This window comes from Sinocyclocheilus rhinocerous, unplaced genomic scaffold (assembly GCF_001515625.1).
Source record: "Sinocyclocheilus rhinocerous isolate Xijiao unplaced genomic scaffold, SAMN03320098_v1.1 scaffold5912, whole genome shotgun sequence".
Classification (NCBI taxonomy): domain Eukaryota; kingdom Metazoa; phylum Chordata; class Actinopteri; order Cypriniformes; family Cyprinidae; genus Sinocyclocheilus; species Sinocyclocheilus rhinocerous.
This window is the reverse complement of record NW_015628368.1, coordinates 21,431-33,740: the sequence shown is the minus strand read 5'-3', so window position 1 is coordinate 33,740 and position 12,310 is coordinate 21,431. Positions and strand designations below refer to the sequence as shown.

Here is a 12,310-nt window from a genome sequence, read left to right as displayed (position 1 = left end):
GGTGTGCTTGATTATGGTTGGAGCCCAACTCTGCAGGACTGCAGCTCTCCAGGACCGGAGTTCGCCACCGCTGGTCTATGGTCTTAAGTACAAATGGTGCTTAACTCTTGGGAAATACACTGCCTTGTTTCTCAGTGGTCCAGTCCCTCTGAAGTGCTGCACAGCTATAAATCAAAGGAGATCTGGATCGCTCCACCTCAGTTCTACGAGCTTGGACGCATGTGCCGGTGTCCAGCTCTCGCAGATCTCCATCGCTTTGCCTGGCAGAGGTCTTTGGAGGGTTGCGAACAGTGGCTGCCTATTCACCTGGTGGCGCCTGACTGCTTTGCAAGCATTTTACCAGGTAATTATGTCAAGTAATAAATTAAGACATTTCTGCTAATTATCGCCTCTTTATCAAACAATGTTTCTCTTCATTAATACATAGGGGATGCTCTGTACCCGGAAAAAGTGGACCGTTCTGTTAAGAGCGGCGGCGTGATGAAAACTGAGAAAAGTATTGAAGAGCTCCAGCAGGACAGTGCAAACCTGCACCGTATCGTCGGCCAGGATCCATATTCAATAACTGTCCGAATGAACATCACACCCAAGTATAAACACCTGTCTCCTCTCTTCGGTACAGATGTGGACAACCCCTCCAAAAACCAAAGTAAACTCTGACACTTACCTTCCAAACAGGTGAACGTGATACACGTAGAAAGGTTTTTTTTTTTTTTTTTTTTTAATAATAAATAAACAGAATAAAAGGTAGATGGAAAAGAAATATAATAGATAGAGCTAGTGTTAGAGGGTCAAGTTATTATTATTTTTGTATAATAATTAAAATATAAACAAGCAGATAGAATAGAAGTAGAATAGAGAGTTCTAGTGTCAAATTAAATTAAAACAAATTCTAACAATATGGATTATAAATTCAATGTCTGTGTTACTTACTTACTGGAGAAGAGGAGAGAAGTATCCTCAGCTTAACAGAGCTTCTCACACTTACATGTGACCAAAAAACTATAAAGAGAAAATAACATGTTTGATTGGAAACCAGTTACAATTTTAAAGTTAAATTTGTATTTAAATTAAAGAATGAAATCATTTACCTGTTGAGAGTGTGTTGACAGTTAGTCTGGGCTCCAGAAAATCAGTAATGAGGTGCTTAGACAGTTACAGATTTGAAAAACAAAAAGGCGGGAATAAAGGACCCTAAACTATAACACAAAGAACTATTTCAGCATAAAAGGGATCTTCAGGATGCTATGGTTCTAAATAGAACTTTTACTACACGTAAAGAACCTTTAAAGAACCATCTTTTTTTAGAGTGTACTGTAGCGAGATTTCTTCGTCGCCCAGTTTTAATATCATTGCAGGTGGGATTTCTTCGCCCAAGATCAGATTAATTTATTCTGGTAACATTTATACGGGCTGCTAATCTGAGATTTCTTCGTCAGCGAGGCTTACGCTCTACTAACAACAGAAATGAGGATTTCTTCACTAACATCATGTTAGTTTCTTATCGTACAATTTAAACATGCATTATAACATTGAGAAACTTTCTACTGCTTGTAGTAAGGCGCATTCAAGCTATCTATCTGATTTTATCAGAAGCTGCATGTGTAAGACGTTAATAACATTTATGAGACAAACACATAAGTCTGATACGGAGTCCACTTGCAAATAATGTTTAAAACGATGCCCGCATTCTCCACCATAAGAAATGTATATAAATAATTACAATTAATTATAATTAATTACAATTATTTATATCAGCTGCCAGTAGTAACTGTAGCAGAATTAATATTGTCATCAACTAATCTGTTCGTCCAGCGAACATTCAGTGTAATTGTATATCAACTCTAAGAAATTATACTTCCGTGGCCACAGAAAATAACCTTCTTACAGTATTAATGAATTAGAGCATGTAGCTTGATCGGAATCGTAAAAGTGACATTGAATTTACAAGCGGTGACAGAATCAGAAGCTCATGTAATTCGTGCACAAAAGTTTTATTAACTAAACACTAACTTTGTCTAAACAAACAAACAAATAAACATACACTCACGCATACATACAAAGGGGAGCTAAATTGGATAAATGAAGCCATTAGAGAAACCAGAGAATGCAGTTATGGAAAATGAGTCAGAACCACCTGAGTTAAAAACCATCAGTGCCATTTTACAACGGGGTCTACAGCTTATACTAAACCTAGGGTGACCATACGGACCATTTTTACGGGACGCACCCTTGCCAGGATTTCTATATTGCCTAAAATATCCAGGTTTTGGCTGTTTGCACTGTGCAGATCGATCGTTGTATGACTATAAGAGTTGTAAGAGCTTATAGAATGCAGAGCAGATGGCTCCCTATGCTTTCAAATCGCTCTCGCGGTACTGTGGTGTCATACAATGATCGGTGCGCAGCTTCAAATCGAACGATCAAACGAACGAAGAAACACGTGCGCGTATTTGCATCGCTTTGATTGTTCTTACATTCTCACGCACTAAGCGCCACAATTGGTCGATTATGTACAATACCTGCATGTTATCGGTCAAACTACTTTGGATGTTTTACGCAATATAAAAATCCTGGTGAGGACATGTCCTGTGTAAATGGCACATATGGCTACACTAACTAAACCTCTGTTTCGTTTAGTTAAAGTCCCCCTGTAGTGAAAATCAAGTTTTTTATGTTGTTTATTTGTCTATATGGTGTTTTTAATATGCCTTTAGACAAACCATGTGCCAATCTATTAATCAACACCATTGCTGAGTATTTTCACTGTGGTGCTCCAGGACATTTCATCAGCTTCTGCCCAGTCAAACCCCCACGCCCGGCGGTGAGTACCCTCCAAATAGAACCAGAAATATCGAAATTATCCCTGCTGCCAGTGCAACTGCTAACCCAAAACCTCTCGGTTTAAGTTTCAGCCCTCACTCGGGCTCTTCGGGCAATTTAATATCCTGTGACCTCCTAAAGCGTCTCCATTTACCCCGCCTACGTCAAGCCCAGGAGCTCCGAGTCGAGACAATGCTGAACTCTCAGACGGTGAAACTGCCATACCCACTTCCCCTGGTCCCAGCTGCCCTGGAGGAACTCCGTGGAGCTTACAGCCTGTCAGGAAATCATCGCAATCACTCACGTCAGCACAGTCACCTCCTCCAACACACACCAGATCCCAATCACCCGAATTCTGATCACCTGCACCTGCATCACCAATTAAGCCCATTATATCTTCTCACTCCACTCAGCATTCCAGTGTCCGGTCTACCGTTCACTATCTGAACATTGCCAGACTCCTTACATACGTTACTAACTGTTGTTTCCTTACCTCCAGAAGTGAATTCAGTCTCCGCGATTCCGATTCTCCTCAGCCCCGGTTCATCTCCAGGATTCCTACTACTATCAATACCCCGATTACCAGGAAGCTAAGAAACCCATACTCTCCCATATCTCCTACTCACCTGCCTTCGATCCTGACCATCACAGCATTGTCAATAAACCCCTCTGTTTACCTGAACTCCTCTTGTCTCTTGCCTGTTTGTGACAGTTACAGTATTCACTGTAGTTGTCCGCTAGTAAAAAGATAGTTTTATTAGTCATTATCCGTGTATGCCATTGTTTTGCGTTTACTACAGTTCAGTGGATCAGGAGGCGCTGGCTGGTGTGACTGAGTGGAGGCGGGACTAATTTGCGTATTCATAGATCAGCGTATAGTAAATGAGGCAAGGGTGTAGAGTTGCATTCAAGCTATTTTAAGGAATGAGAAAATTATTTTCACAATAAAAAACATTTAAATATGTAATTTTGATGATCAAAGATAAGTTTTAAGGGATAAAATATTTGACTACAGGGGGACTTTAAATGTACGATACTTGCATTGCCTTGGTCGTTGGACGAGTGTCCGGTTGCAGTCTCGGATGAAAGTCTTGATGGTTTCAAGGTTTGGTGGCATTGGACTTGTGATCACGTTCTTCCGGGTTGAAGAGTGATGAACTCCTAAGATGTTACTCCGACTCGATGGTGATTGGGAGAGTTTTCTCCCTGATGAAAAGTGAAGAAGAGCTAAGAGAGACATCAGCTGAGATTCGAGGATCTTTGGTTGAATGGAAAGACAAGGCCGAAAGCCTGGCACAAACTTAAAGTTTCCAGAAGAGTTCTAGCTCACATCCTCACATTCTCAGAATCTGCAAGAAGCTAATCTGAGCTGTGTCGAGGCCTGCCAGGCCTGCGCCAGCTCTGGGACTTAGCAACTAGAAGACGGGAAGGTGATGAGAGACGAGTCAAGAGACTAAAAAGCGAGACGGGTCACTGAATTGAGGCCTTTTAAGTTATGTGGAGGTCACACCTCTTAGAGCATGGTATTTTGCATATGCAATTCGATTGGGTGTTGATGTAAAATCTACTAAACATTATTAGAACACTAATATGTTGCATAGGTATAAACATATAATATACACTCTCAATTAGATCATCCGAAGACGAATTCATAGAGACCAAACATTGTATAGGTGAGGTTAAATTAACTAGTGATCTATCATTAGCATGCATAAAACAGTATACAATACACAAGACCATATACAAGGAGGTAATAATCATACACAAAGACCTGGGGATATGCATGATAGGAAAGTCATAGAAAAATTTGTCTATGAATTAATGAAAGAAGTCATTTCCTATAGCAGTATGTGTCTGTTTTAGAGAGAATTGACCGTTCGCAAAGACCCGCCTTCCTTAGTTACTGTTGCCATCCCCGACAAACATTGCCACTCTCACACTACACTCATGTTCTCACGCAGTGAAAAATAGACCCCACTTTATATTAAGTGGCCTTAACTACTATGTACTTACATCAAAAATTAAGTACAATGTACTTATTGTGTTCATATTGTATTGCAAAACACTTTTGCTGCTATTAAGGTGGGATACGGGTAAGGTTAGGGACAGGTTTGTTGGTATGGGTAGGTTTAAGGGTGGGTTAAGGTGTAAGGGATGGGTCAACTGTGTAATTATAAATGTAAGAGTGATTACATTTACTAGGGCATAACTATAGTCCTGAGAACCAAGTAATAAGCATAATCTGAATAGGAATGCTCTCCATCTTCCTTTTCCCTCCTCTACTTCACTTCCTCAGAGATTGAGCCTGTTGTGAACCATCAGTAAGTTCTGAGTGATAATTTGACAATAAGAACAGTCTTAAGTCATCAATCAGAACTCTGTTTACGCCCTTTTCAGCAAACATATGCTGACCCAAACCTATCTTAGCATTCTGTCATCCACAGCTAAGATAATAACCTAATACTTCAGCTAACCACACCTGGCAAAACCTAGCTGTAAAACCTAGCTCCACACTCTGTTTGATCTTGTATTAGTCTCTAGCCCTTACTCTCAACACAAGTTTGCCAAAATGTTACAGATGCTCAGACTAACTGCCCAGAATGCAGACCAAAGAGGACTGGCCAGGCGTTGTGAGGAACACCCTTCTACCCAGGGCTGACGACCACCTACTGAGCCGAAAGCAACTGGACACAGAGGGAAGAATACCACAGACTCATGACTCAAGCGAGAGTTATGGCTACAAAGAGCTCACCAAGATCATCATCTTCCTGGCCCACTATCTCTTAGCAAAAAAAAAAAATAACTAAATAGTTAAAATCTTCCTTCTTCCTTTTCTTTTTTGATTTCATTTTATTTTATTTCAGTTCAGTCATAGTGACCAAACCCGTGAACCATCAGTGCTTTGAGTAATAGTTTGACCACACGTATAGCCCGGTCATCAGCTGACCCCTGCTTACAGCCCCCTCAACAAAGTTACTCAAACTCTCTCTTTGTGTTCACAAACACAAAAACACAGCACCCTACCTCACTAGCTGCCCCTCAACAGCTATTCATACCTTACATGGCCTACACAGCCATTCCCCATAGAGATAGCTTAACACCTCTGTATGTACTTGCCTTGTGCCTCTCTCTCTGGTGTTTCCACGAGTGTGCCAGTATGTCGCAGGCATTCCACAGACATCCAGCCCTGCCACCCTTCTACAGAAAGCCCCTAGCCAGAAGAGGACAGAGCCATCACCATGGCAACAGACCCAGGTTCCAGACCAACCACTGGGAAAAGCCATGGAAAAAGGCATCCTCATCCTGCAAACACCATGGTATGTCCAACAGCAGTCCACCACAACATCCTCCTCCACACCTTTCACACAGGTGCCGAACGGAGGCTACACAAGGACAGCTGGACACGCCTACTTCTGAGTTACAGGAGCTGCTGGCACTTGCAAAAGAGCTCCTTGAACAAAACTCAACTAAGGAGTACTGAGAAGGACAAACTTCTGACTCCTTGCCTGACGCAACACAGCATCAGACCCCTCCAAGGGAGGAGCATCCCTTAAAACCGGTCTACACCCCAGAAGCAGCCAGACAACGTTGGATGGAGCAACGGGCTCACATGCCCAACAGCGAAACCTCTACCAACACAACTCAGGCAAGCTCAAGTCGGTGCCGCCACAAGAGCAAAGCGACACCGCAATCATCAGATTTCTAGTGACATTCGGGCAAAACAGAGGGCTAACAACCACTGCTCCTCTCCTGCCATCATCACTAGGTCAGTCTGAAACTCTCTGCACACTACAAAATCTCCATAACAATTCCCTGCAATCCCTGGAACCACCTGCACTCTCACCAGTGAGAGTCTAACCCGGCTGTTCCACATCGCGGGTACCACGGATAGCCTACTGGCTAACAACATCGACAAACAACCATCTTACCCAGACCAACTCACTTCAGGATGACAGGTGACACAGCCTCGACACCTGCTGCATAAGCTCGAGGACCCACACCTTGCTACAGCCTACATCACCACAGCACAAAAAGCCATGTTTCTGAATGACAGAACCTAATGATGCCATGTAGACAGAGAATATAAGTGGTCCAAGAACTGAGCCCTGAGGCACCCCAGTAGTTAGATGTTGCGACTTGGACACCTCACCTCTCCAAGGTACTTTGAAGGACCCATCTGATAGGGAAGGCTCAAAACACTGGAGTGCGGTTCCTGAGATGCCCTTTGCCAATATTGATGTGAGTGAGTGCAGGTACAACTGCAGGAGAAATGGCTTGAAGCAGATTAAATGGAACAGGATCAAGCGGACAAGTAGTAGGATGATTAGAAAGGATGAGTTTGGAGACGTCTGCCTCAGAGAGTGAAGAGAAGGATTTGAATGAGTGTATGTTTGCTGGTAAGATGTGCTTGACTGATTGTGGTGTGGAAAATTGTGCACTGATGTTTTTAATTTTATTAATGAAAAACGTGGCAAAGTCGTCAGCTATTAGAGTTGATGCAGGAGGGGGAGGAGGAGCATCCAGCTTACAATCTCAGTCAGTGACTCCAAATATACCGGCTCAAAATGGGTAAACGTAGCAGAGCATAGAGTAGGAACCGATGGATCCAAATTACAATTAACTATCTCAGATCTAATTGCCATAATCTTGTTTACAATAAAAAAATTACAAAATCTTCACAAGTCAAAGACTCATCAACTCTCTCACTTGGATTTATAGCAGAATTTATAGTACTGAATAGAACTTTAGGTTTATGATTGTCACTGTTCGAAAGAGGCGAAGACTCAAATGCAGGCAGATGGGCTCTCTTTATTTATAAATCACAAAATAAACAAAAACACAAATGAAACCACCCCAAAGGGGAAAAAGCTAGAGTAACATAAATGCTGAAAACGGGACATAAACTGGGCACAGGGCAGACAGAAATCACAGGCATGAACACAACCTACGTGAGACAAACGAGCCCAGAACAGAAAACACAGGGAGCTTAAAAAGAAAAAAGCAATCAGGTAAACAGCTGGGGCAAATTAATCAATTATCAGGTATTGAGAGAACAGGTGAGTGGAGTCTGGGGAATGGAGTCCGGGAGTAAGGGAGATGGCGACCTCTGGTGGTGAGAGGGAGAAACACAGGGCCCGGACCCCTGACAATGATATTTACTAGCAATTAACTCTGAAAGGTATTTCTTTTTAGCTTCTTTAACAGAACTTTGATAAGTGGAAAGAGATTCCCGAAAAATGTCTTAAGACACCTGGAGTTTATCCCTCTTCCAGTTGTGCTCAGCTTTTCTACAGGCTTGTCTGAGAGCCAGAGTGACCTCATAAGCCAGGGCTCAGTTTTTGGCTTAGCAGATCTAACTGTTAAAGGAGCAACAGAGTTTAAAATGGAAGAGCAAGAAGAACTAAACTCAACTAAACTTAAACTCAATTAGTAACATCTTCACATCCATATGGGAAGGGGGATTCTCCAAGGTTGTCGTAAGAGGGGCTCGAATAAACAAATTTTCAAAATGTTCAACAGCTGTAGAGTCTAATTTCCGAACCTAACGAGTCGAAACAACAGACCTACTTGTCTCATGACTGAAAGACATCTCAAAAGTGACAGCTTTATGATCTGAAAAGGCCACATCCTCTAGTACAATATTACAAATTGACAGACCATAAGATAATACAAGATCTAGGGTATGTACACGGTAATGTGTAGGCCCATGAACATGTTGCAGTAAAGTAAAAGAATCCACAAGATTTAAAAAATCCTTTGTCAAAGTATCGAATAGGCAATCAACATGGATGTTAAAAAAAAAGTCCACTCACAGAGTCAGCAAATTGCTGAATAAAGTCCTTATTCAGTTTGGAAGGCCGATATATTAATGCACATACTACAGGACCAGAGTGCACCATTATTTGAGACAACTGCAGTTTAAAGCTGGAAAAAACATCAGCACGCAAAATCTTGCAGTTAAAAGAGTTTTTAAATATAGATGCAAGACCTTCTCCTTGTCCCGACAGTCTAGGAGTATTAAAATAATTACAGTTCGATGGGACAAGTTCAGAAAAAGGACTGAGATCTCCTATGGTAGTTCAAGTTTCAGTCATAAATAAAAAGTCCAAGTCCCTAGCGTTAAAAAAACTCATGCAAAATAAACGTTTTATTTAAAAAAGATCTTGTATTGATCAAGGTTAGCCTTTTCACCATATAATCATAATTTACCAGTGAAGCACAGCATGTATGGCTGAGATTACGCAAAAAGAGTGATGAGTCAAAGAGACTGAGACAAACACAGATAACAGTAATATACAGACGGAGAACAGACGGCTTGCCACACACACTGGCGCCACTTGACACTAATATAACATAAAAATAATTAACATGCAAGCATAGGCAGAGTTTCTATTTATAACATGCATTTAAAGTTAATCCTTATATGGATTCGCTATATTTATATTCAGTGAATAATCCAATTTTACGTTAAAGAGAAAGAAATCAAGTTAAAGGCTCACCTGTGTCGAAAATCCTTATTTCTGTAAATGAAGAAAAGAACAAGAATCACAATTATGATTCCAATATAATATGACAAAATATATATTGTATATTTTATTTGAGTAAACTGCAAAAAAAAAAGAACAATTAAAGTTCCCCTATTATGAATTTTTGAAAATTACCTTTCATGCAGTGTGTAACACAACTCTAAGTGAATGAAAACATCCTGCAAAGTTTTACCTCTGAAAGTGCACCGTGTATAAAGTTATTGTCTCTCAAAAGAAAGAGTTGACTCTGAATCATTGAAACGAGTCGTTTTTAAAATGAATCCCAAGCCGTTTCATGTTGACGTCAACATGAAACATTAGCATATTGCCCGCCCATTTGTTGGTCCTTTCGCATTGGTCTCACAAACGCTGCTTTATCAGGCATTACAGGCATGATGAAATGAAAATGAGACCAATCTGACCAATCACCGCAGATTAGCGTCACGTAAAGGAGGGGTTTGGAAATATGAATCATTGAGTGAATCGTTTGGGAGTCATTGAGCAAGTGAGGTAAAAATAAATGCATATTATAAGACAGTGAAAGCGTTTTGAACTTGCATGCATGTCAACCTGTTGTTGGGGACTCCCTAAACCAAAATATAAACCTTTCATTACCCATAATAGGGGCACTTTAAAGCATTGATCAGTGTAGCCAATCACAGATAACTGTTGATTTCTGCAATGCAATGGCCAATCAGATGTGAATAAGTTAGAATCCACTCACCACTCAAAAGTTATTGCGCAGTGCTGAAATTGCATGCAAATTGTAGACATTGTGAAAGATTCATTGTGCATATATTCATTTCACTTTACTGAGACAAACACAGATAACAGCAATATACAGACGGAGAACAGACGGCTTTAAAAAAAATTTATTTCTTATTTTTATTCATCTTGTCAAGATACAATTCGTTTAACATTTTGCTGTTAACACAGTAGGAAAAGTGTTGGAGAGAAAAATAAATAAATAAATAAGACATCTGTCATTTAAAATGATAGGCTAAGCAAAATATGACCAAAACCAAGTTGAATGTCCTTCGAGTACAGCGCATCCACACTTTGCTCCATCCTTATTCTGCTCTGTCACTCATCGACAACCTGCCTGTTCTGTCTGAGGGCCATATATTCACCCCCGGTACAGCCTGCTCTGAGGACCATTATGCACATGCTGCACGCACAGACCCTGCAAATAAAATGCGTGACACAGAAAGCGCTGGTCCATGCATGCAGCGCGTGCATAACAGTCCTGAGTGCAGGCTGTACCGGTGTTCCATAAGAATGAGTAAATAGCAGATATGCTGTTCTGAAACTACTTCGGGAACGGGATATTTTTAGATCGCCCACTACCGTTCAAATTACACCAGAGTTACTGACCGCTAGGCAAGGCAAGGCAAGTTTATTTATATAGCACATTTTGAACACAATGGAAATTCAAAGTGCTTTACATAAAAGAAAGTAAAATAATCATAAAAAAATTATAATAATCACAAAAATAAAACAAGGAATTTAAAAACTTTGAAGATGATTAAAACATTTATTTAAAATGAATTTAAGACAGTTAAAATAGAAAATGATTATACATATATAAAATACAGTGCAATCAGTTCGGACATCCAGCTGCAGCTCATCCAGAACGCTGCTGCCAGGATTCTGACTCGAACCAGAAAATCTGAGTATATCACACCAGTCCTCAGGTCCTTACACTGGCTTCCAGTTATATTTAGGATTGATTTTAAAGTACTTTTACTAGTTTATAAATCACTCAATGGCCTATGACCTATATACGTTGCGGATATGCTCGCTGAATATAAACCTAACTGACCACTCAGATCATTAGGATCGAGTCCGTTAGAAATACCAAGGGTTCACTCAAAACAAGGGGAGTCCGCTTTTAGCTATTATGCCACCCGCAGTTGGAATCATCTTCCAGAAGAGGAATCAGATGTGCTAAACATTAGCCACATTTAAATCCAGACTCAAAACTCATCTATTTAGCAGTGCATTTACTGAATGAGCACTGTGCCACGTCCGAACTGGTTGCACTGTATTTTATGTATAACTATTTTCTATTCTTAACTGTTTTCATTCATTTTAAATAAAATTTTAAATTATTTTAAACGTTTTTTAAATTCCTTGTTTTACTGTTGTGATTATTATTATTTTTAATTATTATTTTACTTCCTTTTATGTAAAGCACTCTGAATTACCATTGTGTCTGAAACGTACTATATAAATAAACATGCCCTGCCTTGCCTAACAGTCCTGGCCATCCTAAATACTGGTCACGCTCAATGAGATGAAGACATGCGGAGGTAGAGAACACAACAAACATACCCCTTTGGGTCATGAAGCACCCTGTCTAACACAACACACATTCTCCAGAATGGGGTAAAGATGGGTTCATTATTTCATGATGAAGACAGACTGAATATTCAGATACCAGATGAGACTGTTTGACTCTTTTCTTAAGACAAAGACAATTGTTTGATTTCAAGAACATGTGGCAGTGAAAATGTTGTGCCAGAACATCCTTTCAGGTTACTTTCTTTTTTTTTTCACTTTGCGTGTTTGGGGTGGAGCATTTCAATTATCAACGGAAGGAAAGAGGATATAAGGAAGTGAGTCATACCTGAGAGTAATTGCGTCATCTGTAAAAGTTTGCAGTAGTGTGGGAGTGATTGTTTGGAGAACCCTGCGAGGTGGAAAGATGGCTGTTTGTTCAAACGTTTGCTTTTCTTGTGAGTGATGTCTGGTGCGTTGTGAAGTTCCAAATTACTTTTAAACGTGGCACTGCCAGATCGTCTGCACTTAAAGTTGTTCTGAAGACAAGTATCGGCTGCTCATCCACCTGTCCTGGTGTCTGAAAATCCCGCTACACTCTCCAGTTTTCGTCATGACTGCAAACTTGGTCAGTACCTCTCTGCCGCCATTACACATACTCATTTCACTCACTACTACAC

The 12,310-nt window shown here is 40.5% G+C and overlaps 1 protein-coding gene across 1 annotated transcript; it reads left to right on the top strand.

The window, feature by feature from the left end:
• The first annotated feature begins 93 nt into the window (after positions 1-93).
• On the top strand, positions 94-673 carry LOC107737735 (nucleoside diphosphate-linked moiety X motif 19-like). Its single transcript, XM_016549320.1, has 2 exons — positions 94-343; positions 428-673. The coding sequence occupies exons 1-2, from the start codon at positions 94-96 to the stop codon at positions 658-660; spliced, it is 483 nt and encodes a 160-aa protein (XP_016404806.1). The 3' UTR covers positions 661-673.
• Positions 674-12,310: the final 11,637 nt, after the last annotated feature.